Source organism: Anser brachyrhynchus (genome assembly GCF_964034855.1).
Source record: "Anser brachyrhynchus genome assembly, chromosome: 3".
NCBI lineage: Eukaryota > Metazoa > Chordata > Aves > Anseriformes > Anatidae > Anser > Anser brachyrhynchus.
The window spans coordinates 10,567,980-10,595,072 of NC_137696.1; the positions used below are offsets into that span (position 1 = coordinate 10,567,980).

Here is a 27,093-nt window from a genome sequence, read left to right on the forward strand (position 1 = left end):
AAAACCCACCACAAGCTCTTGATTATGTAACTACTAAGGAATCATAGGGCTGTAAAGTGGCTTTCTGGGGCATTTCATGGAAGTCTGAAATGGGACTTGATGCAGGGGAGGGGAAGGAGTATGTATTAGGTGAATTCCAATACCCAGTTTAGGCCATGTGTTTGTGTGTATGCGTGTGTATACATGTATATAAAATTATGTAAAGTACTTAGAAATTTTGATAGGTGCCTGAATACATTTATCAGCTTGCCCTGTAAGTATGCTAAGATCCTTTTGTTTTTCTTTTCACAACTTTTCTTTCATTCAAAGCTGGACTGATACAAATTTTGATGAAAAAGTGTTCTGAAAGAGTCCTGCTGCCCTTTTTTCATGCCCTAGTTACATAAACTTAGTTATGCAAGCATTCTTGCTTGCACCTTTCATTTGGTGTCTGATCATTTCCTTAACGTGGCAGTGCAACTCATTAAGCCAGCTTACATCTCTGGTTTCTGTATTACGAAGGGACTTTTGACTTCCCCCATCTTCTTTTATTACTACCTGTTGTCTTAGGGTGTGGAAGGTTAGACAAGGGAGACAGTGCATACTGTTTTTAGAGGTATCCTGATCTGTCATCTAGAAATACTTCACTTATTCTCTTTGCTTTTTCTATGAGATAAAAGGTTGGCATCAAAGTTCATATTTCAGAAACTGTTGATTCAGTCAGTTTGCAAAATTGTCTCCCTTTAAATGTGGCTAAAGGTTTGTCTGCCACACAAAATTTGAGCAAGGTATTGTATGACATGACTATCTGACTAGTTCTCAAGAAAATGAGGTGTTACATAAAGCTAGTAAGCTTTCTTTCATTTACTACTGGGGTGATCTTTTGTGTTCTATTTTGGTTCAGAACAAAATAAATTGGCAAAAGATTGTTAGACTCTACTTGGCTGAGACAAAAGTGTTTTTCATGTGCTGTTTGGTAATGCTGCTTCAAGATCTCTGTCTGCAAGTCACCTGGAATCAGCCTTGCTGTTGTGGGGTGGCTGCCACCTGAAGGAGATGTGATGATGTCTGCAGAGCTTTGTTTTTCTTTGGTTTTAAGTTAATGAGAAAGCAGATGGATACTCTGTCTCCATGTTTTTAGTTGAGGCTATGACTGCTGACATGCTCATAGCTATAAAAGTACTGCCTTGAGGCTTCTAAGCAGTTGTCATTAAATATTATTGCATTCAAAGTTGTTCTGTTATATTTCTTAGGTTATGATCTCTAGTTTCTTGGATGTTGTGATGCATATGTGTGCACCTGGGTGCCAACTGTACTGGTTAGTTCTGTGTTCAGAAAGCGCCCAAATAGCACACAAATATTTTAAGTGTTTGGGCTAGTTAGAAGTCACGTGTTTGTACTTCTAATTGTGAGAAGCTTTTTTGAATGAGATTAATTTTATATTCAGTTTATCAGTCTGCTATTGATTTGAAGAGCTTTTCAAAGAGCAGGCAGTTGCATAGAATTATAACTGGTTGGTGTAGTTCTACTTGCCAAGTCATGATTCGAGACAGTATTTGGGAATTCAGACTGCAAAAAGATAGATAGTTAGCTTTATATTTGTCTGCATTTGTTGTCGCTAGGTAACTGTCTGTACTTTCTGAGGTCATTTAAAAAGGTCATTGTTTTTCAGGTATTTCTCAAAGAGGTAATAATTACAATGTTGGTCGAGGGCGTGGAATGCAGAAGAAATTGAAGCGTAAGGATCGTGGAAGGGGAAGAGGCAATAAAGGATCTGATGGCTTCCATGAGGTATGTGGAATTAAAGTTGAATTTCTAATGCAGTTGTTTCAAATGACTGGACATCTTGTTTTAACGGAAGACTAAAAGTACATGTTTTTTCACTTTTTGTTCTCTTCTCTATAAAAGTCAGTTCCCTTACTAGAATTTTCCTGCACTTGATGTACAAAGTACAGTTGATAACTTAAACTAACAGGTTGTTTTCTTGTTTTTCTTGGAAATAAGAAAAACTAACAGAAGTGGTTTATGAGCTTTGATTTTGAACGGCGTATGAGCTTCCATGTTAACTGTTTCTAAAAGATGACATTTTGCTACTACCAATTCACCTCAGTTTTTTCAGTGGAGAAACTGGCAGCCTTCACATGTTTTGCTAATTTTCTTCTGAATCGTGAAGGATTCTGCTTCTTTCCAGAGCTATGATGGTGGAAATGGAAATATATATGACCTTGGTTTTCGTTTAGTAATTATTTATTACAGGAATTACCAATTATTGTTATAGGAATTAGAGAAAACTTGGTGTTTGATATTGCCACGGTATTAATAAATTTGTCACACCAATCTTCAACTATCTAAATGAAAAAAAAAATACAAAATTACTGATTAAAGGATCAAATCCATCTATGGCTGAAAACATCGTTTAAGCAAAATCACATTTAAATGTATACAGCACATTGAGATCAGATTCTGAGGCAATGGTAGTTTATCTATCTCCGTAAAATATCTGCGGCTCTCCTCCCTCCTGCACTGAAGAATGCACGTGGCTGGCTTCTAGCTGATGCAGTAATAAGTAGTTCAGCCATGGTAATTTAACTCTGTGCTCTGCAGATGGCCCAGCTCTCGGGGGCTCCTGGGTGGTCCAGATCAGATTTTCCTTTCCCTGCCCTTTATGTGGTAGGGTGAAGGGCAGCCGTTTGATCTGTTAGGACGATGCTTGTTCCTAGGACTCCTCCTTCCTGGTGCTGCCAAACATGCCCTGTCATCCAGCTCTGTCTCCAAGCTGTGGGGAAGGGTGGAGACGAGGAGGCAGCTGCAGGCAGGCCCCAGCAGGGCTAGGAGACAGTGAACAAAAAGCTGGGCTCCTGGCTGCAGCGAAATTATGAATTCTGCCACACAGATGCCGAATTGTGTGGTGGGGTGACTGATGAGATTCTTCTGCCATGCAGCTGTGTCCCTGGGACTCTCAGTGACACAACTGGAGCATTTCAACCTTCCTCGAGCTGTTGTTTCAAGTGCTTTGAGGTGTGGGATGGTAACTGGCTTTCAGTGCTCTCAGAAAGGCTTGGGGCATTGTTTTCGTTTGGTATTTGAATTAATCTTGAAGAGGATCAAGTACTGGATTCAGAACTTCTTTGTTTGGGGCAGCTGAGATTTCTCTGGATTTAATGTGTTCCGAGTAGAGATGGGATCTCCACTGATCCAGGAGTGGTGTTCCTAGCTTGAAGCAATGTTCAAGACATTGCTTCACAACGTCAATAAAATCTGCTAATCATTCTTAGTGTTAATGTTTTGTGACATTGCTTAATTTGCCAAGCAAACTGAGTGCAGACACAGGGTGTGCTGATGCTCATGTTTTCAGTTTGATTGCCGTGAAGAACCACATCCATTCCATTTCAGACGTTCCTACTCAGCAGTCAGATCCCTGTTCATTTCTGTGGAAATCAGAAGTTGGAAAAGCTTAACTTCCTTCTATTGGCAGATCAGTAGGCGACCACCTATCATTGCAAATAAGGCACAAAAATCGCGTGAGAAGCAGGTAGAGGGGAAGGTTAGACTAAATATAGCTTTGTAGCTGAGGTGGTAGCCTGGATATCTGGATGATTGTTCAGCTTCTGACTCTGTTACAGGCATTACTACTATATTCACGTAGAAATTTTTTAAAATTGTAAAAACAGAAAATAAATTTGTTTGAACTGAACACCACGCATGGTGGTAACATGGGGTGATAAGTAGATTTGTGAAGGAAATGCAAAGATGAGGTGGTTGATGGTTCGGGATTTTCTCAGCAGCAAGAGCTCATGCACCACCAGCGCTGCTGCTCAGTCCCCTCTGCTGCTGTCTTCCCAGAAGCACTGGTGAATCGCCATTCCTACCCACGTGCCTCAAGTCTCCCCACTCATCACACGGGGAAGCAGCTCAGTCACAAAGTGCAGTGCAGTTTGGGTAGAGAACAGCACAAAAAGGTGGACCCTGAGGGAGGCATTCTGGCCAGGGTACCTGGTGCTGGAACAGGGTGTTGTCTTTCTCAGCTCTCTCTGTAGGGTGAAAATGCCAGCCGTTAATCAGTGTGCTTAGCAAGCTGACTGATGAGGATTAAAGGCTGACTCCTGGTGGCCAACAAGCTGCTAGCACTGCATAGTTCAAGGAAAGACTAGGAAATGCTTTGTTTGGTCTCTTTTGCAACTGAATGTTATTTTACATTAAGGCTTGCAGAGGTGGTGGCACGTCATGGGGTGGTTACCAAAGCCTATGTGCAGAGGTGCCCTCAATCAGGGAGGTGGGAGCGGGCTTACTGGGTGCCTGTGAGCCAGCCCTGCCTTTGAGCATTTCCAAATTAAGTGTGAGAGGTAAATAAGTTCACTGAATGGACAGAACATCTGTTGTAGTGTGAGAAGTTTCTGATTTGATAGCATTTATAGCAAACATAGCATTAAAGCAGCTAAGTTTTCTTATGTGTAAGTTTTCTTATGTATAAGTGTGTGTGTTTACCTTTATTTTGATCTGTGGGTGTAATATTAAGAACCTAATCGTGGTGTAGTTAATCACATTTTGGGGTAACTACTGCACTAAATATGCTCTAATACTGTTGCAGCTGCACTTAATAAGTAAGCATCAGCAGGATGTTCATTTTCCTTACAGGATGGCAAACCAGTGAAGAAATGGGTTAACATGAGTCAGGAATTCATAAATCAGCATACAGTGGAACACAAAGGCAAACAAATTTGTAAATATTTCCTTGAAGGGAGATGTATTAAGGTAAATATGCACCATGTCTGTCGGTATACTTCTTTGGTGTGAGGAAAGGGAGAAGATTTTTGTTTTGTTTTGTTTTACTTAGCTGATGTAAGAAAAACTTACGGGTTGAAACAGTTTTTTTACTTCTTATGTTTGACATATTTATAGATAAATGCCAACAGAAAATTTTGTGGAAAAATATTCCCTCTGTTACACTTCTACGATTATAACCAATTCTATTAAAAATGGTTGTTTGCTAATTAGTGTATTTACAGTAAAAACCTCTGTGATAGTATTATAAACTTAGACTGACAATGTGTCATGTAAATCTGTAACAAATCTTACGTGTGGAATCTGTAGATGGGCAAAGATTTCTGAAAGTATTAGATCATTTCTCTGTTTTATGGTACTAGAATTTTGAAACATTGAAGGAATTGCTTAATTATGCTGAATTATTTCTCTCTCTAAAGTAAAAAGTGGGGTTGTAGTAATAGTTCCCCTACCAAAGAACTGAAGTCATCTTCATTCAGCCAGCAAGTGGAAGGCAACAGAAGGAAGAGAATACTATTCAGAACAGTCAGCTGACAAGCAAAAGCCCTAGTAAGACAGTCTGTTATTGCATTAAAAAATTGCTGTTGCTTCATTTTGAAGCTAATGCTGCTGTGAAGTTGAATCCTTTGATGTTAGAATAGTTCAGTCAGTTAGAAAATACATTTGAGAAAAACTCCATCCTTCTCAAATAAGTGAGTGCGCCATTTATATTCAGTTCCTCTGTGTGTTTCATGATAGAACATTCTGTTTCTTTTTCAGGTGGTGAAAGTGAGGGTGAAAATTAGTGTGCTTTTCTGCCTAAACCAAGGGGGCAAATTGAAAGGAATGCATTTTTTGCTGGCTTTATATATTTTAGTATGTTATGCTCCAGTAAGATGAGGATTTGCTGCCACCTTCAGTTGTAAAACCAGTAGTTGAAAGAGCATTTAATGTATTTTTCCTGAGAATAATTACAAAGAAGTAGAAAAATAACTTCTCCAGCAACTAAATCCTGATGTATAGCATGACGTGGTTGACAACTTGATGTTGATTGGACTCCATTTTTCCTACATGGAGTAGTTTAATATTTTGTTGGACTTCTTTTGGTTCTACCACATGATGTTAAAAGAGAATCAAATGTTCTGGTTAAGTGCACAATAGTTTGTATGGGGAAAAAAACAGTAAAATATTTAAATATTTGTTTAAATGTCTTTTTAATGTTAATTGCTAAGCAGAAACAGAGAAGAGAACTGGTGCCATAAGACCAGCTTGTTTTCTTTAACTACTGCATATATTCTTTTGAACCTAGATTCAGGAATTCTTTTTCTATGTCCAAGCACCCCCACCCCCCCACCCCCCGTTATTAATAGGAACATACTTATAATGCTGTGTTAGTAATGATAAAAAGTTTAAATCCAGCTAAGGAGTATGCTTTTCTTTAAACGTAAAGTGGAATTACTCAGCATTTCAGATTGATAATGTATTTCTCCTCTTTTCTTATTTATAGGGAGAACAGTGTAAATTTGATCATGATGCAGAGATAGAAAAGAAAAAGGAAATCTGCAAGTTTTACATACAGGGTTACTGCACCAAAGGAGAGAACTGCATTTACTTGCACAATATCCTTAAAAAAAAAAAAAATACTTGAATCAAAATGACTGTTGATATTTACTCCTAATTCATGTAAATGAGTTTAAAGGGTGGCTATGTCTTTTCTTAAGAGACTATACAAAAGTATGTATGGATTTACTAGAGGAAGATAATTTTTCTACTCCAGTAGGAGGAGAAAATATGAATGAAATTACTGGTTTTGTTTAGTTTAGGAAGATGTTTAATGTCTTAGAAGATAAAAAACATGAAGTTACATGCTTTTATCCTTACCCTTTTAAAATCCTGATATCCATGTACTTTTTAAACCCTGATTTGTTCTTTGTTTGTTTGTTTGTTTTTTTGTATTTGGAACTGGTACCCTGATCTTTTTAATCACAGTTTTAGTATCTAGTCAGAAATAATGTTCAGGCTACGGTAATGTAATTATTAGTAGAACGCTAAGTGAAACTAAGAGGTAAGTTGATTATTAGCTTTCAAAATTGTTAAGATGCTGCTGTGGAAAGATAAAGTATTTGGGAAAAATTGAAGGATAGCTGACAGCTGAATTTAATAAACTTGCCAAACAGTGCAAACTAGCGATCAGCCTTTGTTAGGAATCCTTAACATTTTGCTTACATGAATTCCCTTGCAAGTTTTACCACACAGGAGCAAAATGCTATCAAGGAGATAAGTGCAAATTTTCTCATGCTCCCCTGACTGCAGAAACAAAAGAGTTGTTGGATAAGGTGAGCAATTTGTAGTCTGAACGTGAGTTTCCCCCAAAAGAATGGAGGGTGCTGCTAGAAATTTCCATGGGGCTTTGGTGCTAAACTCTAATGGCGCTAAAATTCCCTGTTGCTCTTCAGTGCTGCAAGTCTGTGACTCGGTTCCATACATCAAATTCCCCTTGCCACCCATTATTTGACTCACTTATTTTCACAGCTAGTAATTCTGCCCATGGACTTTTGGACTCCCTTCTGTGGAAGTCTCCATGCACTCCATAACAAGAAGCGTAGCTTTAGTTGTCTTGAAGTTAGATATCATCTGACTTCTGAACTCAGGGTGGAGAAAGGAATGAGTTGCCTCCTCTGAATGATTCATGAAATTCTGACCTTTGTGTTAAGTAGGATATTCACAACTCCCCCCAGTTACTATACAAGAGGTCTTAAAAGAAAAGTGATGTGGGTTTAACACTAAAAGCATTATGAATTTTAGAATGTCATTCCATTTCTGTCATTTAAAATTTCTCTTTGAGGGAAACGGACCTCTGTAAAATTGTCCTTTGCTGTCTACAGTAATAGTTTTCTTCCTGGATGTGAATTGGTGTCCTGTGGAACAAATAATAATAGATTTCTAATTTTCCTGAGTTTGATGCCAATATATACTAGTACTGCAGCAGGTAATTACATTTCAATGGAAAATGCAAGACTAAATTGAATTGCATATACTGTAAAAATAATGGACTCTTTGCTATATTGCTTCATTCTAGGTTTTGAATAATGAAGAGGAACCACAAAATGAAGATGAGAAAGAACTGGAGGAACTCAGAAAGCGTGGCATAGTTCCTCTCCCTAAGCCACCACCAGGTGTTGGGCTTCTGCCAACCCCACCAGAGCAATATCCGTTTTCTGAGTCTGATATAGAAAATTACCAAGATCCTTCAGGAGAATATAAGAAAATACCATCTCTCTTTGAAATTGTTGTGAAGCCTACTGTGGATTTAGCACACAAAATTGGAAAAAAGTAGGTTTTAGATTTTTCTTTAGAGTTCTTAGAACGTGGCTACATAAATGCGTAAAATATTCTCTTAGTTTTTGTCAGTATACGCTTCTGAGTATATTGTTAAGATAATGATCCGTCAAATACTGGCTATCAATTATTTACTCATTTAATGCTTTCCTTAAAAGGATTATTTACTGAGCCTTGACCTTCCAGAAAGCCACTCCTTTGGCTCTTGTTTTGGCTCTGTGTCTGTCTTGTCTATCTCCATTTGCAGGCTGAGCAAAGTTCATTCTCCTTCTAAAGTCTTTTTATGGTTAGATCTTTCCTGACCAAAGACAGTGGACACTCCCAATGGAGATTGTTGGCTGTGACATGTTTAAAACTCTTAGTTGCAGCAAATGTTCAGTTTTGCATGTGCTAATTTAAAAAAAAAAAAAAAGTTCTACTTGTAGACAAGCTCAGTAATGTGTTATGAGCTATTTGTAACATACGCAGTTATTCTTCTTGAAAATTATTTTGCTTTCAGATTTTTATCCAACTTGAAAACAAATATATATGAAACAGGCATTCGTAAGAGAGAAGATGGGGAGGAGATAGCTAGTAGGCTGTTTGTAAGTGAAAAATTTTTGCAAGTGATTTATTAATTTTCTTTTGCCTACAGGCCACCAACCTTTTATAACAGCTCATCACCACCAAGACCACCGTTTCAGGGAAATGATCCCCATTCTCAGCATATGTATAATCCAGGTTCAAGTCCAGGGCCAGGACCTGGCATGTCGCAAGGACATAATGGACCACCAATGCACCCAGGTTCTCCTGGACATCATCCATGTGGAGGGCCTCAAGGCCCAGGAATGCCGCAAAGTCCTCCTATGCAGGGTGTTCCACCAGGCTTTCTAGGACCACAGAACCAGTCTGGTATGCCTATGCAAGGACAGCAAGGTGGTCCACCTCTGACACCACCAGGTCTTGGTGGATCTTACAGCGGCCCAGGAGTTCAAGGACATATGGTGAATATGCCGAGAGATAATCATTGTCCTCCAGGGCCACAGTACCAGCAGATGCCTGGTGAACGGCAACCAAACATGAATTACGAGCCTATTCAGAATCCAGCTGATTTCTACGACAATTATTATTCTCATCAAGCTGTACATAACTTCCAGCCAGCTAATAACTCTGGTGGTAAGGACATTTAAGAATTGTTGTTTCATATGGTGCTTTGTAGTTGTACAGTGTTAAAACATGGCTTGAAAGCTGAGCAGCTGAAAGAGTTTTGGAAAGAAAACCACACCTGTTTTAATGCCTTCACCATATGCACATTTTCAGATGATGCTTTCCATTTGTGTAATATGTTGTGCTAGTTTTGCTAGATTGTGTTTTGTGTCTTACTGCCTTTGCTCTAAAAGCTTGTATGGGGTACCTGCTGACTGTTTATTTTTTTTTGTACTGCAGATGGAACGTGGCATGGAGAATTTACAGACCACCAGGCTCACCTAATGGCTCAAGAGTCTCATCAAGGTGGAAGCGAGTCAGACTGCATGAGTAGTCATATGGGCCATAAACCATCCATTAATGTACCAGATTTTCTTCCAGCAATGCAGAAAGCCCTTTATGTAAGACTTAGTCAAAAGCATCAAAGAGATGGAGACTCTGTCAGCAGCCAGGGTCAGAGGGCAATGAGCAAAGACGAAGGTAAAGTTAATTTTGTTAATGTTCAGAATTTGCCTACTGACCATATATTATCCTGGAACAAATCCGTTGATTTGAATTTTTCATCATATTGCCGTTCATAATTACTGTGAGCGCACAAGTACCAGCTCAATATTTTCAGATCAAGGTACTTGCTTTTCTTTCCAGCTTATTCTAGGATTTTAGTATAGGTTTAGTTTCTGCATTTCAGTTCGAAGTAGAAAGATAGAATCATAGAATCATTTAGGTTGGAAAAGACGTCTAAGATCATCTAGGCCAACTGTAGATCTGTGGATAATTTTTGATGTAGTCTGCACTTTTAAAAGGTTCTCCTGCTGATAACTCAATTGCTTCTTAAAACCCCTGATTGAAACAGGGTTATTATTTCTAACTGCCAATACTGCAAGAGCCTCTTAGATTCTGTTTATTCAGTTGTGCCTCTTGATCTTTTTTGCATATTCCGTTTCTCTAGAGCAGTTTTTTTTTCCCTCTGCAATATCTGAAATTTGCAGTGTTTAATTTGAGTGTTTCTGTAAGCTATAGCCAATAGAGAACAGTAAATCTGCAGATCAGCTTGAGCAGCACAGAGTACGTTTGTCCCTTGGCCTGCTTGCTGCTGCACCCTTTTCTGTGGCTTTTAGAAGTACTTCTGTTATCTGTGTAATGAAGCAGCAAATTCCACATTGGTAATATATCTGTTTTTAAGACAACTGTAAGGTGCTGTTTTACTTTACCTATTCCGCAATGCAAGGTCACTTTCATTCAGACTCAGTTTTAAAATGTTGTTGTCTTTTACAAGTACTAGTAGAAATAATTGTTTGGAAGTAGGTTATTTTCCCAAATTAGTATCAAGAGAGAGAGATGTGGAGAGAATGTAGCAGAATTTGGGAGTATCTCAGCTAACTACATTTATTTTTCTTTCAGTTCCTTATTTAATTTGTTTTTTTGTCATATTATGGTGGTCGTAATACAGTGAGTGAGGACTTGATATCAGGCCTTAGTATTATTACTCAGTTCCATTATTTTATTGAGAAGTTACCCCTTTATATGAGTAAATGCACTGTTTTATTCCCCAGTGATCATTTACTTGAATCCTCTTTTCTCAGATGACAATGTCAACTGGTACTCCAGTAGTGAAGAAGAAGAGGGGAGCAGTGTTAAATCGATACTAAAAACCTTGAAGAAGCAAAGTGAAAACTTCAGGAATCGGCAACAGCATTCCACAGAGCAGCACATGCTTGGTATTCCTACTGATCCGAGGCTGGCAAAAGACAAAGGTGCAGGGCCTCAGGCTGCAGACCCAAGACTTAGGGCCTCGCCAAGGTCAACCCCCAGAAAGCCTTCAGAATCCGCAGCCTTGGACCCCCGACTTGTACGAGACCCCAGGATGCACAAGGTTAATGAGGGTGGTCATGCCAGCTCATCTCTTGGGGGAGCAAAGCTAGACTTACACCACCCTCACACCGGTGTAAAAGTCAAGCAAAAAGGGATGGATGATGATGAAGAGGACTCAGAAAGAGAACTGAGAGAACGAGCTTTTCTGATACCATTGGAACCTTTGCCTGGTGTAACATTGAGGGATCCCCGATCGCAGCTTAGGCAGTTCAGCCACATTAAAATGGACGTTACCCTGATGAAACCAAACTTTGCTAAGCATATTGTATGGGCACCTGAAGACTTGCTCCCGGTACCTTTGCCTAAGCCTGACCCCGTCTCCTCAATTAATTTACCTCTTCCTCCACTCATTGCTGACCAGAGACTTAATAAACTGCGGAATCTGAAAAACGATCCCCATCCAAATGCGATGCCAGCTGACCCAAGACTAGCTGCGAAAGCAAAGAACAACTTAGTGGGCAGGAGCAGCTATCTGGATCAGTCTGCAGATTCACACGCCAGTAGCTCAAGCAAATTAGGAGATCCTCGCTTACAAAAAAACGTTGATCCCAGGCTCCACAGACTGTCTAGTGCTGATTCGCATCATGGAGTTGCAAAGGATTCGCACCCTTCCAAGTTTGACCCCCGCCTTGCCAGATCTGCTGCCAGTTCCTCGCAGACCTCAGAAGCTGCGACTGCTAAGCCTGACCCAGATGCTCTGCCTCCCTACGCGCCCAAGTTATCGTCGAGTGGTGTCAGGCTGGGAACTCCGGGCTCGATACTGAGCGGTATTAGCTTGTATGATCCGAGAGATCACAGCTCATCATCGTTGGACACGGCTCCAGCTAGTTCAGGAGAGAACGGAGAGAACCAGAAAAAAAGTATTTTGAAAAATTCTGGCAAAAATGAACCCAGTCTCTCGGAAGATGCGTCACTGCCGAAGCCTGCCTTGAACGTGGAAAAAAATACAGAAGGATCAGCAGAAGCCACTTCAGATAAAGCAAATAGCACCAGTAAATCTCAGGCTAAACACTCCAGCGCTGCACCTGCGGTGCATAATCTTCCTATCCAAGCTTTATCAGGATTAATCAGACCGCAGTACAGCGATCCAAGGCAGGTTAGACAGCCTGGACAGGTAACTCAGACACAGGATAACGATCCGAATGGGGAATCAGATGATAAGTCGCTAAAAGATGTTTTCAAGACTTTCGATCCAACTGCTTCACCATTTTGTTAGCAATTGATTTTAAGTCTTTTTACTGTTGTGAATATTGCAGTTTTCTGCTGTTTTGTAACTGGTTTACCTCTTTGCTTTATTTATTTTTAAATTATAATTATCAACACTTTTCAGCTGCTAATCTCAGAACCACATGCAGTTATACAGTATGCTATAGTGTTTGCAAAGCTGTGGTATTTTCTATATAATACTTTTTCCAATTTCAGGGAGACTAATAATTGACATGTAGAAGAAAAAAAAACATGTATCGTGTTAGAGCTGATAAAAGCACTTTCATTGTAAATAAGTCATTAAGAAAGTCTGAAGACCTGTATATGTGTGAGCTGTCTCTTTCATAAACAACATTTAGATATGATTGCCACATTTGTATGATTGTATAAATACAAGCAATATTATGTACATTACTGTGAGAGACACTGTTTGACAAGGATTGTCTGACGCATCAAGCCAAACCTACTAACGGAAGTATACATAAATGATTTAAAAGGAAAATGTTGATCCTCCTTTTCAGATCAGTCGATGTAAGACATTGGTTTTTATTCATGCAGTCAATATTCTTAGTGTAAAAGAGACCTATATCACATATTGAGGAGTAAAAATGTCATATCTTTTAAAAGTATTTTATTCTATGCTGTATATAGAAGAAATTGTGAAGTACATAACTAGAAGAAAGTTACTGTTAAAAGTGGAGAATACCTAAGTTGTCTAATACAAAAAAGGTTTTTATTTAATTTTTTCACGCATACACAATTCTGATTAGTGATATAAGTTACATTGTGGTGTTCATGTATTTCAATGTATTTTTGTATTCAGCTGCTTAATTTGTATTGCTTTTTTTGTATTGATGTAACTGCAGTACTTGTATTCATTGTGTCTTTATGACATTTTTAACAAAAAATTAAAAAGGGTACAGCTAAAGTCTGGTAACGACTGTGATGTTGACGTGATGGCAGCTAGTTGACGGCTGGAGTAACAGCAGAGGGGGTGTCCAAAGGATGAAAGTGATTAAAGTTGCCTTTAGCTCAGCCGCTCAGCCACTTGCCAGTCAGATGGCAGTGGGTTTTGAAGCTGACCTTGCGTTGAGTCCCAATGAGTTAGCTTGCCAAGTGGTTCCGGGATCACACTTGTGTTGTCATTGTTTCATTACTACAAAGATCATCATCGCTACAAAAAATGTCGTGCGTGTTCTTTAATTTCTGAAGATGTTGCATGCCCAGAGCACAACTGTCCTCAAAGCCTCTCTTGTTTTACCTTTTGGCTTGTTTTTTATATAGCGGAAATGTAGTTATACCTAGCTAGCTACACTGAAAATAAAAATTTGCGGTCTGCTCAATTGCCACCTGGTTCCCGCCCATGTGGAATGGTTCTTTGCATTAAGTCTCTTCCTTGGTGGACCTTTTCCTCTTTCTTCCTGTTTGTTGACCCAGGGAACGCTTGTGACTGGGACGCATGATGGTTATCACAACTTCTGTGGTTTTGTTTTTTTGAGCCTGTGAGACACACAGCGATCCAGGCAGGAGCTGTCTTGCATTGCTGAACAGAGCTTGGATGAGCTCAGGGAAGCTGCTGATTTCTGTGTGCAAAACATGGCAGGGGAGACATTGCTGAAGGCAATCATGGTTTCAATTTGCCTTCCCAATTTTTCAGAGTATAAATTGTATTAATTAAATGGTATTTTAAATAGCACTTGCAATAATTGAGAACTAGATAACGGAGAACTAGACACAAAATGTCAACGTTATTTTGGAGTAATCCACTAGTCCTACTTAATTACTTATTGCTTCTTCATCTGATGACAAGTTTGGTTGTTAAAGAATTTCATTAAAAAATGAGCCAGCATTGAAAGTCCGTATTGAAGCCAAATGTGTGGTTTCATGTTCAGATGTGGAAGGTAATTAGTCCATACTTGCAGGAAGGGCAGCTGTAACCTCAGGTTACAGCTTCTGTAGGGCAGTGAGGATATCATCACTAAACTGAACTCATTTTTATGTTGTTGTTTTTTTGTTTGCTTGGGTTTTGTTTGTTTGTTTGTTTTTCTTTCTTTTTGAAAGTATTGGGAAAAGAAGGGGCAAAGGAGCCCTAAGACCAAGGACAAAATGATACCAGGTGAGATAATTGAAGGACCTTGGGTGGCTTGCTGTTGGTCGGTTGTGGCTCCATTTTGGAGCTGCAGATGAAAACGGAATGTGTTCTGGCAGGGGGGTGTGGAGTGCTAGTTTCTAACCTTAGAGATCCACTGCCATCTCAGTACCTTTAATACAACACAGGTCTTTATTTTGGGCAAGAAGGGGGACAAGGTAAGAAGGAAATGTGATCTGAAAGGAGCTAGCTTGTCCCTGCAGCCTGTGGTCTCCACGTGTAACCGCTTCCTTCCTTGGTCCAGCCATGCCTGGCCAGCAGTTCCCAGTGGGCAGCACAAGTGTCCGTGGGCTGCTGCTCAGCTCTCCTGTCCACTCGTCCTCACTGGTTTATTCCTTGCAGATTTCTTCCCTGAATCCAAGGTTGATCTGGTGTGCCTGCTGCTATTCTCTTGAGACACGCAGGAGATTCATTGCTACGATGCAAGTACTGCCCTACCTGATAAGTCAAAGGGAAGGTGCTGGGGGGTGACTGAGCCCAGCAGAGGGGGCAGGAAAGTGTGTGGGGACAGTCCTGCCCCACTGAGGTTGGCTGGAATCGACTGCAGCCACTAAGCAAGTCAAGTCTGGTCTGCTGTGTGAACTGACTGTCTTTCGCAGGGGAGGCTTGCTTCCATCTCTTCCACAAGCACAGCATGCTGCTGGAGTGGCGTTTCCCTCGGACACTCGCAACTCCTGTCTGAGGCTGTGAAGTGGAGAGCAGCAGCAGAAGCAGCCAGAAACTCCTAGTTGCAAGGTCGGTGATCATCAGCATTGAATGTTTTACTGCGGCAGCGTGTCCTAGAATTCTAGGGCTGAAAGGGATCTTGGAGAAAAGTCTCATTTCTCCGCAGGCTGTAGGATGTGCTGAGTCAGGGGCAGCAGGTGTGACAAAGTGCTCCTGCTGGCCCTGCAGGTGTGAAAGAGTGAAATGATTCTTTCATCTTGTCTGTTCTCTGCACTTCAGATAGACTGTGTGTTCTTAGATTGGCAGCTGGTGTTTGCTGCCCCATGATAAAAGGACTCTTAAGGAGATCTCTAGCCTCCCTTGGTAGGCTGTTTTTCTACTATGATGAAAAGACTTCAATATGAATCCTTCATAACAAAAATCAAGTCATTTTGTTCTTGCAAAATGTAGAATATTTAATTATATGCTTGTTTTGCATCTCAGAAGTCAGTGACCCTATCCCTTAGTCTTCCTTCTCATTCATTCTTGTTTCCTCCAGGTTTTGTAGTACCTTTGTTCTTGTTACCTTCTGAATTTGTATTTTGCCTGTGAGTTCCCCACTGTGCAGTGACTCTTCTGCAGGATTGTGTATCTCAGGCTGCACTTCTGTGCAGCACTTAGGATTATTACTCCTAGAAGAAAAGGTGATGGTTGTTAAAAAATCCCCTTCAGCTGCCGTTGATAGGATGGTGTCTATTAAAATTACACAATAGTGCTAGTTGAAGAGGAATTTAATAGTGTGCTAAAGATCAGGGTGCTGCAAAAGGCCTCCTAGCTATGAAGCTTTCTTGTGCAGGGAATGAGCAAAACAGGCATTTACAGGACCCCTCGATTCTTCCTACCAGCCAGATCTGCTGGTGCTGCTACAAGTATAGTCCTACATCCTTCTGTTCATCTCAGGTGCTGGAGAACATAGCAAACTGGCAGTTACTAAAGAAATGTAATAAAGGTACCTCATCCGATGATGTTTTCCTTACATAACGTTCCCCCTGTCCCTGGCCCCAAAAGCCTGACTGACTAGGTAAGAGCCCCAGCCATCTCACACCCGCAGGGAGTTTGCATTATATGAATATAAAGAATTTGATTCCCATGTAGCCTGTTGGTGGCCACTGATTTACAGTTTTAGAGTGGCTCACATGCCAGATAACAAAGATCCATGAATGCTGATGTTCTACTGAACAGGAAACCCTCTGGTTTTCCTTTCCCTGGGTAAAGTTCCTCTGATGACTCTTCCCCAGCTCCCTTGTCCTCTGTAGCTCAGTATCATGTTGTGTTACTCAACTTCAAAGACCATCTGGAGGAGAGGCCTCTTAGGAAATAACGCTAGCGTGTGGCATCGTTTTATTCCTCTCTCCATACAGTTGCCAAAAGGAAGCAGTGTCTGCAGGGTGGGGTTTGCCATAGGCAGAGCAGCCAGCACACAAAAGCCTTTTCAGGCCTTGCGCTTCCAGTCCTACGAGCGCAGCTCTAGCAGAAGAGGCGTGAGCTAGGCGAGTCCAGCACTGGCTGTGCTTTCTTGCCAGCTGGCGATGCAGTTCATCTGCAGCACAAGTCCCTTCCTGCTTTTAGAGGTGGCTGCCTGTAATTTCGTGTCCTTTAATAGGTTTCGGACTCTTGGGGTTGTTCTTGTACCATGGCTGTGAGGGTGGGCTCAGCCCTTGCCTGAGTCTTGCGGAGGCCTAGTTCATTCCTGTCTGAGTTTAAACACTCCTTGGCTCTATGCAGCAACAGGTTTTTTCTCCACTGGATACAAAAAGCAGCTACTTCCCCTTCTTCAGAGTCAGGTGGGGGCTGTTGCAAGCCCTAGTAGGAGACAAAATATTTGAATGCTTTAATATGTTGTTGTGCGTGAACTTGTTTAAAATATCTTGAACGATATAAAAGTCTAAATGTAATGATGTGCGTGCAATCAGTGTGGCATTTCTAACTGTTAATGCTAGAAAAAATACTTAAAATGCTTAAAAACCTGCTTACAGAGAGAGGAAAAAAATGCCATCTAGTTAGCGTATTGGTAAGCAGACATTTCTATTGACATCTCTACATTTCTAAAGAGAAAAAGCTGGGTCATGAAGGACTTTGTAATCTAGACAATCAAGATAAAAGAATGGCTACTTAGTTCAGGCTGGCATCAGCAAAGTAAAAAATGGGTGTATATAGTATGCTTTTACCAGTATGGGCAGGTGAGCACAGGAGGAGCTTTTCCATGCCTGCTGATTCTCCATCAAATAAAATTCTAATCAAAACTGACTCTCAAAATGACATGCTGGAGCTCAGCAAAAGTTGTAGGATTATATAGGAGGTTAAGCCACAAAGAAAAACTGAATCAGTGCAGAGTGTTGTTGTATTTGTACTTGTTTTCTAAGTGCTTTCAGATAAAGTCTGCTCTCACAAACTATTTACAATTGGATCAGTCAGCTGTTGTTGGCAGCTGCAAAACAAGCTCTTGGGACTTCTGATCAAAGCTCATCTTGAGACAACAGAAAGGCTAAGACTGACATGGAATATTTCCAAGTAAAGGCCTCCAGTGAGATGCTGCTGCTCTCCTGTCCAAAAATGAAACGGGAAGTGGACCAGCTAGAGATGACTTCAGAGTTGGTAGCAGTGACAGAGCAGATCTGATGCCTGGAAAGAGGCATGGGAGGCTTTGGAAATGAGGCACAAAGGCGTAAAACAGAAACATCACAGTAACAATCTTTGCCCATGGCTGGAGTTGACAGAGGTCCCACAGCAGCCAGTTCCCACCTCCCTGTAGCCTGATGTGGCTGTAGGAGCTCCCCATGTCATGGGCTTACCTTGTGAAACCTATTCGGTGTCATCAGCATTAACTTACTTTGATGCATGCTGCCTCGGCTGCCCTCAGAACGTGCAAAACGGCTTGAAGTAGGTTCTGCGCGTTGCTCACGAGCAGCTCCGAAGAGGACTTGCTCTCTGCAGTTACTGCTTTTACCCTAAAAGATATTTTGAAGTATTTTACTACTGGAAAAGCATCAGACAGTGGGCTTCTCCTGTGTGGCCAGGTACTCCAAAGCCCAAAGAGGTGTCCCCTGCGCTATTGTGGCAGGTTTCCAGATTTGGAGTGCAGGGGAAAGAGGGGCAGACAAGATAGGGGAGGAAAGGGCTGCTTACGGCAACCAAAGGAGGAGAGGGAGTGCTGTTGGTTGTAGCTGAGCTGTAAGGGCTACCCCCAGGTCCGACAAGGACTTCTGGAGACCACCGTGCACATCTCTTTGAGGAGGGGCCACCGGCCTTGGGGGGTGGCTGTCCCTGTCTGCAGCAACCCACCTGGCCACAATGCCGAGCTGGCTGCTGATGGTGTGGGTCTGCTCTGCGGCACGCAGCAGCTCCGAGGAGCAGCTCTTGTCTGGGCAGTTCTTCGCAACAATGCGGCCAAACTTGACAACCACCTGCCCGTCAGAGGCGATTTGCCTGGCACAGGCGACAAGCTGTTCATTGCTCTAAAACAAAACAGAAATGTGTTGCAGGAGAGAAGGAGAAAACAGACCCCTTTCTTGTAAGACAGGAGCATGTGGAAAGGCCAGGTGTGTTCCGAAATGAGGAAAGGACTGGACACAGGACTTGCATCTCTTTTCAGGAAAGTAATTCCCAGTGCTTTGTGCACTTCCCAGTGTAATTCCCAGTGGCACCCAGTGCCACTCTTAGAAGGGTGGGATAATGCTGGTGTTTCAGCAGGCACTGGGCAGCTTTGTCACTGGGTTTGACCACACTCTTGAGGAAAAAATCTTTTCTTTATGCCTATTAAAGTGCTGGGGTAGAGGGGGTGAAACACTCCATACCATGATGGGGCCCTTCTTCCTCAGAAAATGAGTCATGTGAAGCATCCTTGTTGCCATGTCCTTGGTGACCTGGGACATCCTGCTGGGGCCACTCCGCAGCATGTCACTGTCTTCTCCCTCATGCCTCCTAGGGCTGCTGGCAAGGGAGACTCTGAGAGGACCGCTCTGCTGCTGTCGAGACAAGAACTGAACAGATTTAAAGTCTGGAGTGTGCAGATGCATCGATGCTGAGAAGTCTCTGCCTGCATGTTTCTGAAGCAGTTTTGGGTGAGTAAAGGAGGCAGCACAGCTGCCTGCCACCTCACTGAGTCTGCTCCGCCTTCCCACCCAGCCCTTCTCTCCCCTGCCTTCACCCACAGTGGGACTATTAAGTCCAAATGCCCCATACCATCATCTCCTGGAGCTATTTCCAAACAAGCGAGAGCTGTCCTGTAAGCTGACAGTGTCTGTGGCAGAGAAGTGCAATCAAGTACTCTAACCTGCTTTGCAGAGTGATTTGGGTCGTGCTGCTGAGGCTTTTGCCAGCTTCTGGCAACTGGCAGCAGTTGTGGTGGGAACAGGGTGGCTGGTACTCCCGAGGAAAGCTTGTGGGGAGGGGAGGTGAGGAGCTGAGCAGAGACGGGCAGTATTTTAGGGAAGGGAAGGACAGTACAGCCACCAGTTCCTCAGAAAGAGGATGTTGGAGATGGGTTTATTTATGCAAGGGTCTCTGTCAAATCAGATACCCAGAGCTCAGCGGTATGGGGTACCCAGCATCTTGATAGTTAATGGACGTTGGCCTTGCTCTGGGCAGAGGATTGGACTACTGACTTCCAGGAGGTCCTTGCCTACCTCAGTTACCCCAGTACTCCCCAGTGCGGGTAACAGGGCTGACTGACGGCCCTGACAATTATGCTGCACTAAGAGTTGATGGGGGAAAAATTACTGTACCATTTCACGTGCCTCTCTGGCCATTCTGCTTGTGCATCCACTCCTGGTCAGGTGAGTTTCTGCTGATGTTGTGTGGCTCACAGCACCAAGCTCTTGGGCTATGGAGAGCTTGGCTACGCTGCTGTGCTGTCTTGGAGAGCACCGGTTCCCTGCATTCTGCAAACATTGTCTCAAGAGCTCCAGGACGTGCCCACAAATGCCCTGAACAGCCTGAAGCCGCGTGACGAGGTAGTGTGCTTGTGCTGACCAGTACCAGACAATGCTGTCTAGGTGGAGATGCCTTGGGTCCTGGTGGCTTTGGAAGAGCTGGCTGGCGCTGCTCACTACATCAGATGTCAGAATCAGGAGGTGGTCTGCGACGGAGAGCAGGTTTCCCTGCGACTGCAGTTGAGCAGTGGTCTCCAGGACATCGTGGAGGGTAGTTCTGACCCACTGAATGTTGGCCATTAGCTGACTTGCCTTCTGTTCAAAAGCCTGTTTGCTCTTCTCCCTTCCTTCCTCAGAGAGGGGAGACAGGGCTGGTCGAAGGACATCTCGGATGACCTGTAGATGTTCGGTATTGGCCTCCTCCAGGTGGAGCAGCAGCGCCTTGACCCTGAGGGCCAAGTCTCTCTGCAGGAGCTCAAAGCGAATGTACAAGCTGGCAGTAGACAGCGGGGAGACCAAGAGGGTGTTGGAGGCATCCAGCAGTGCTTCCATTAGCACCTTTATCTCCTCCTTGAGGGCTAGGATTTCACTGCGACCACAGTCTTCAGGGCAGGACAAGTAAGAGAGCCAGGCAGCCTCCTGCAGCCTGAGGGAGTTCTCAGACACAGCAGCCAAGAGGCTCTGAGAACAAAGCTTGCTCTTCATGGCACTTCTCAGCTCCCTCAGGAACAGGATGTCCCTGCCTATGAACTGATCCACAGCACCCAGGAGCACGTGCATGCTGACAGCCCACTGGACACAGTGCAGATCCAGGCTGGCCTCTCCCAACCTGCAGGAGCCCTCAAAGGACATTGCTTTCCCAAGTAACACTTTGGTGTTCATCTGAGCATGTGAAAATTTGGCTTGGACCTGTAGAAAGTTCTCCCAGACACCAGGGAAAACAGGATTTTGCTTACTACCACACATGCTTGCAATGTCCCCTGCTAACTGAACTGCTTCTGCTAAGCCCATCATGGTCTCGTCCAAAGCCTGTTTGCTGCTCATGAGGTCAGCAGACGAGATAAAGCTGAGTACTTGTTGGGACAGGCTATACCAAGAGCCTGCCACAGCTGCTAGGCACTCTTTGGTCTCACAGATCCTTTCAGAGAGTGAGAGTGCCATTTGGAGAAGTCTGCCTGGATGACGGAGCTGTCCTGCGGCTGTTTCCCTGGCCAAGCTAATAACACACGGTGTCAGTGAGACAATCTTCTGGTACTGTCCCAGCATCTCCACCAGGGGAGACTCAGCCACAGGCAGTGCCTCCTTTGCTGCCTCAATACAGCAGGTGGAAATTTCAAGCAAGGCGGAGCAAGCAGCATTGACAGCTGCCATATCGTGCGCTCTCGTTGCTGCTAGGAGTGCTGTAATGACAGAGAGCGTATCTCCTTTCCTTGGAACAACATCTGGGTGTAAGTTACCTGCTTGTGAAGATGGATGACTTAAGGCATCTTCCTGCAATGTAGCTTCAGCAGTGATGGTTTTCAGCCCAGCACACGACGGGCTGAGTTCAAGCTCCCTTGTAACATCAGTATTCCGTACTTGATCCCGGAGAGGGCTGAGGATATCTGGGTGGTTGGACCCATCCAGCCCATCTTGGACGTGGCGAGCAGTATCCATCAGACAGCTCACTGTCTTTGAAAAGACATCCCTAGTCTGGAGGCAGGAGAGTGTCTCTGGACAAAAGGCTGTGGCTGCTTTCAGCTCAAGAATGGAGCTGGCCAGCTGTTCAACCCAAACCAGCAAGCCGTTCCTGAAAATGGGGTCTGTGGCACTATCCACATACCTGGTAGCAGCTTCAGCGACCCACCGAGCCCAACGGGTGAGGTTAGCTGCATGCCAGGAGAGCCTTTCAGGGTCCTGACTATCTAGGGCCTTTTCACACCATTCCCTTTGCTTGGCCATTTCCTGGGTGGATAGCTTAAGGAATTCATGCATGCTGACTGTCTCCTCAAAACACCGCAAGAGGCTTTCTGTCGCTCCAGCCCATGTGTGGTACAGGGACTGTAGCTGCTCAGCACTGCTCCTCTGGGCTGTATTTCTGCTCACTTCTGTGAGCAGTGGAGGGAGACTGGCAAGGAGTCTCTTTAAATACTCTACCCAGTCTTGGATTTCTCTAGCAGTTTGTGTTTCGGTGCACCTGGCCAGAACAAAGTCTGCCACTCTGAGCATCTGCTGGGCGTGTGTGAAGAAGGTGGCAGTGAGGGGCTGAAGCTTCTTTAAAAGTCCTCCTTGCACTGCTGGAAAACACCCTGCACCTCCAAGGCTAAGGGCTTCTTTGACTAACTGCCTCAGGGGCTCCTTAGCTTCAAAGAAGGTGTCGAGGATTTGGTGCAGAGTAGCTGTAAGCACTGCCTGGTCAAGATTCTCCACCTCCTCTCTCATGGTGTGACATTTCTCCTCCAGGCTGCTTTTTCCCCAGCTTGGCCTTGTCTGTCCCTCCTCTTTGCTTACATGACAGCAGATACTTTTCCTCAGCTGCAGGAGAACACAGCAGTGTTTTACCAGATCCTGCTTGAGATCTGGCCCGGACGTGTCTGCTAGAAGCATGCAGTAGAAAATAACCACTTCCACATGAGTGCTGAACTCGTTGTCAGAGAGGTATGCTGGGTCTGGGTGAGAGAGGAGAGCCAGCAGCCTGCACACGTGCTGGGAGAAGATCCCATTTCTGTCCTGTAGCTCCTTGCTGCCTGTGTTGTTGACAAGCAGGGAAACAAGCTCTTTGATGGTCCTCTCCATCATCTGGAAAGCGTAATCCTTGGAGAGGTTGACTTGCTGATCCCAGGAGCATTTAAGCTGGCTGTGCTTGGCTGCATGGAGCAAAGGAACGCATTTTTGAAGGAGCTGCAAAGTTTGGACCAAGCTGGTCCTTCGAGGAGAATCTCTGAGTTCCTCAAGGTGCTTTGCTGTCAGGTTGTTCAGCAGAAGTAAGGCCTCAGAAAAGTTCTGGAAAGCAGCCAGAAGTCCTGGCATGTTCTCTGCATCCCGCAGCATGCTCAGGCACTCCAAAAGCCAGTTGGCAGCCTGAACTATCCTCCTCACCCCGGCAGCGTCTTCGATCTGAAGGATCTAACCAGCACAGCAGAAAAAATGGTCAGAGTGGCTAAGGCTCACACATCACTGTTTGCTGTTTCTTACCTTTGCACAGCCACGAAAATGACACTGCAGCCACCGCAGGGAAGAGCAGAGGTGTTTTGCCCAGCAGACCTGCCCTAGTGAGAGCATAAGGTGAAGAAACAACCATGGCTCCAACTAGAGCTTCCCCAGCCCCTGCCCTATGGAGGGGAGATCTTGTTCCTCCTGCAGCCTTCCCACTGCTGTGTCCTAGCCCAGCCTCCCCCACTGCTCACTTCAGCACCGTCCCCATCGTGTGCTACCTTCACGGCCTCTGTGAAGACCCTCTTTGCAGACGCAGCCAGCCCCTCCCGGTGGCTAGGGATGTCCGGATGTACGCAGAGCTTGCGGGCTGCCAGCAGCACGTGTCTCCCCGCCAGGACAAGGGACTCGGCCACAGGACGCGTCTCCTCCTTGTATGCCTCATCGCTGGCCTCCTCAGCCAACCTGGAGGAGAAGCCATGGGGCTCAGCTCGTCCCTGTCCCATGAGTAGTGCCCACACCAGGTTTCCTCTGCCCACCATCCCTTCCTCCTCACTGTTTACCGCCCGGCCACCTCCCACCTCTCCAGCAGGATGCAGGCAGAGAGCACGGGAGAGTCAGGCGCTGTGCTCTGTGAATGCCCCCAGCTCAGTTTCTTTGCTGTCCCTTTCTCCTCCTTCCCAGCCCCCAAATCTGGCTGGGAGACACCCAGCAAAATTACCTTCTTGCAACAGAAGCGAGTTCTTCAGTGGCTTTGGCAAATTTTTCTGCGTTCTCCTCTAAATTGGGAAAGGTCTGATGCATCCCATCTTTGCATTCCAGGGCGAGGATTAGATGACAGAGCTGCGCAGCCATGGGGCAAAGGATCTTTTGAATAGCTTTGTTTTCTGTTAGTATCCCAAGGTCATAGAGACAAAAAGGCTCCATTGTGTCCTGCCCAGAGAAGTGAAACAACACCTGGGATTGTTAAAATCCTTTGTGGTGCGTAACAGTGATCGGTTTTAATAGCGACCTTGGTTTTGGCTGGCAGTTATGGCTTTCAGTCCCAAGGGGATATTGGAAATGCTACCGGATGTAATTTCTCCCAGTCTTGCAATGAGGTCAGCAACCTGCATTTACCCCAGTTGGGGACTTCTGCCCCAGCTTTCCCAGTGTGGACCCCCCATTCTGTTAATTGTTCAATATTGATCTATTAATTATTCAACGTTTCTATTTCAATAGAAATAATTAATGGCATCTCCTGTATTCGCTGTGCAATCACACCGTCAGCCAGCATGGTGAACATCCCGCAGCAAACCTGAAAATGTGCCGCGAGGTGATCCCCTTCATGCCAGGGGAGGCCTGCCCAGCCTGCTCACCCACACCAGGATCCTGGCAAGGCGCAGAAATTCGGTGTGCCCCTGCTGGACGAAACGCTGCGGTAGGACCTCGCACCTCAGGGGCTGTGGAGAGTGGAGCACAGCACGAACCTGCCGGAGAGCAGGCTTTGTGTTGCTCTGCCGCCGCTCAGGCTGCCTGTGAAGTGTCCAGGGCATCTGTAAGTGGAGCTCCCCGTGAATGCATCCCGCCGGCACCTGAGCTGCCCTGGTGCTGACAGCTCGGTCGCTTATCGGATCCCATCGCAGCGGCGTTACTCAAGTCCCAGGCACCAGAGTATTTCTTTACTCGGCTGCCAGCGAATCATGGAGGTGGAGGCAAGTGGCCGGGGCAGGACTGCAGGCTGTGGCCGCACTGAGACCCTGCGGCAGTGATGTTCTCCCAGGGCTGGGGGGCACGGGGAGTGTTCACACTGGCCCCTTCCCAGCCAGCTCTGAAGGATGCCGTCAGCGTTGCATTGTGCACATGCAAATAGCTCCAAAGCCAGGGATACAAACCCACATAGGCGAATTAGTTATATATTAATTCCTGCTGCAGATGCTTTGAAAAACAGGTGGAAAAGAAACACATGCTGTCAGTACAGCGAAAGCCTCCTCCAGATGGCAGGTTTTTGGGGTTGCAGCCCCGTTTTGGAGTTGCCAATCAAAATGGGGTGTATTTTTAACTGGGGAGTCAAAAACATGGTTTTCTGGCTTTGCAGAAGCACCGCGATGTCATCTTTAACAGCACACAAGGCTGTATTTTGGGCAAGGAGGGGACAAGGTGAGGAAGCAATGTGATCCGAGTGTTTCCATGGAGAAGCAGTGACGGCACAGCGCCCGGTGAGGTGGCTGGCACGGGGCTTGCCGGGAGCTGTAGTCCAGAGGCACAGAGTTCCCCGGGGGGATTCCCACTGTGGAGTGGCAGGCGGTGCTCCCCGTCCTGTGGCGTTCTTGGCACTGGGCGAGGGAAGGTGGGATGAGGATGGCAGGAGCCAGTGCTGCACCAAGCAGCTGGCTGCAGGGCTGCTGTGGATGGAGTGGGTCTGCCCTGAGGCACGTATTGTTCAGATTTCACCTTTTTAAGTGCTGTAACCACATGTCTGTGTGTGTATGCAGCCTGTCAGAACTTCATAGAGCGCGTTTCAGCAGCAGCCCTGGGATCCAGCACACAGTGACGTGAGTGCCAGTACAGCGTGTTCCCAGCATGAGCCCTGTGCCAGGGCTCAGAGCAGCAGCGTGGCTCACCGGCTGAAGAGCAGCATGCAATGCCTCAGGGTAGCAAAGTTGAGCCCAAATCAGGAACCCTGCTGGGACCTGAGGTGAGTTGCTGACCCATGGCAGCACCAGCCACCTTCTTTCATGGGGAAGAGGGAATGGGATTAACACAGGACCTCGGTGAGGCTGGGAGGTGGAAGGATGGTGTTGGTTTTTGCTCCCAGACTGAGCCTGGATGAATTTGCCGCTCGGCAGCTGTTTGGTCGCCTTTGCAAAATGAGCCCATGGGCCTGAGTTAGGTTTCAGTAGCTTCATGTCACAAATTAATACTATCTCAGCCCACTAAAACACCTGGAGCAGATGGGCCTGGAGAGAGAATTCTCCCTCCCAAATGCGCCTGAGTGCCATGGTGGAGCAGCTGCCACATGGACCGACAGAGCCTTCCAGCTACGCCACGGGCAGCCACGTAGTGAGGGCACTGGTGCTGAACTGAATTAGGAGGGACTCAGCTGTAGTTTGGGGGTGGGACACAAATGTGTGTGAGACAGAAAATGGGCACACTTCCTGCCTGTTCTTCTGGCTTTTTCTGTATGTCTTTGCTTGATGAAGAGTGGCCCCAGGAAAAGACCTTTCTGCCCAGAGCCTAACCTTCAGCATTACCTCCTGTGTTAAAGCTTAAATAATTCTGTGGAAACTAACAGAGGAATGTAAAAAGCAGTCAGATCTTCAAAAAAAAAAAAAAAAAAACAGGAACGCTGAAGTTCAGGTTGGGATGAATCGACTTCTTTTCTTTCTGATGTACTCAGAGTGTGCAGCTAACGTGGGAGGGGGTAAGTGCTTTGACTGTGGAGTGGTAAGGGCTGATCCTGGTGAAGATGCAGCCATCAGCAATGTGCACTGTTAATGAACATCCGTCTAAGAAAGTGATGGAGCTGGGTTTCTCTGCATTGTTGGCACTTCATCCCAGCGGTGGCTGATTGTTCCTAACACCTACGCATGCTTTAAGCAGGCTGTGAATGAAACCACCCTTATAAATGGTGCCTGTGGGGTGATGCGTGCTGCCCCCTCTGCGAGCTCACCAACCCTTTGGCCACAGTGGGGCACAGGGGGGCCTTTTTGGGTCTGGCCCAGAAGTGCTGGGGGTGCAGGATGCTCCGGCAGGGTCCAGCTGCCCTGAGCAGCCTGTCACCCTCTTGTTTTGCAGCTTTACCCACTCTGTATCAGAGCACTGCCTTTTTCCAGAACATTGTCTTCCTTAGTTCTTTTCCAGAGGTATATGCAAGAGTGAAATCCCTTTCAAATACCCTTTTAACTATTCTGA

At 44.9% G+C, this 27,093-nt stretch overlaps 2 protein-coding genes across 3 annotated transcripts in view; one reads left to right on the forward strand and one right to left on the reverse strand.

The window, feature by feature from the left end:
- The window catches only part of ZC3H6 (zinc finger CCCH-type containing 6), a 35,726-nt gene extending 22,456 nt beyond the window's left edge, over positions 1-13,270 (forward strand). For both annotated transcript variants that reach the window (XM_080586098.1, XM_080586099.1), the window contains exons 5-12: positions 1,652-1,770; positions 4,615-4,731; positions 6,248-6,359; positions 6,967-7,076; positions 7,820-8,073; positions 8,714-9,234; positions 9,505-9,744; positions 10,848-13,270. In XM_080586098.1, the coding sequence (XP_080442224.1) occupies positions 1,652-1,770; positions 4,615-4,731; positions 6,248-6,359; positions 6,967-7,076; positions 7,820-8,073; positions 8,714-9,234; positions 9,505-9,744; positions 10,848-12,352 (2,978 nt within the window). In that variant the 3' untranslated portion in view covers positions 12,353-13,270. The remainder of the gene's footprint in view (positions 1-1,651; positions 1,771-4,614; positions 4,732-6,247; positions 6,360-6,966; positions 7,077-7,819; positions 8,074-8,713; positions 9,235-9,504; positions 9,745-10,847) is intronic.
- Positions 13,198-27,063, reverse strand: LOC308192491 (uncharacterized protein). The gene is made up of 7 exons (XM_080586097.1): positions 23,921-27,063; positions 23,481-23,664; positions 19,921-23,172; positions 18,991-19,176; positions 18,479-18,651; positions 18,027-18,144; positions 13,198-16,999 (listed from the first exon to the last, which is right to left on the reverse strand). Exons 1-7 carry the CDS (start codon positions 24,124-24,126, stop codon positions 16,793-16,795), a joined length of 4,326 nt encoding a protein of 1,441 aa, XP_080442223.1. The 5' UTR covers positions 24,127-27,063; the 3' UTR covers positions 13,198-16,792.
- Positions 27,064-27,093: the final 30 nt, after the last annotated feature.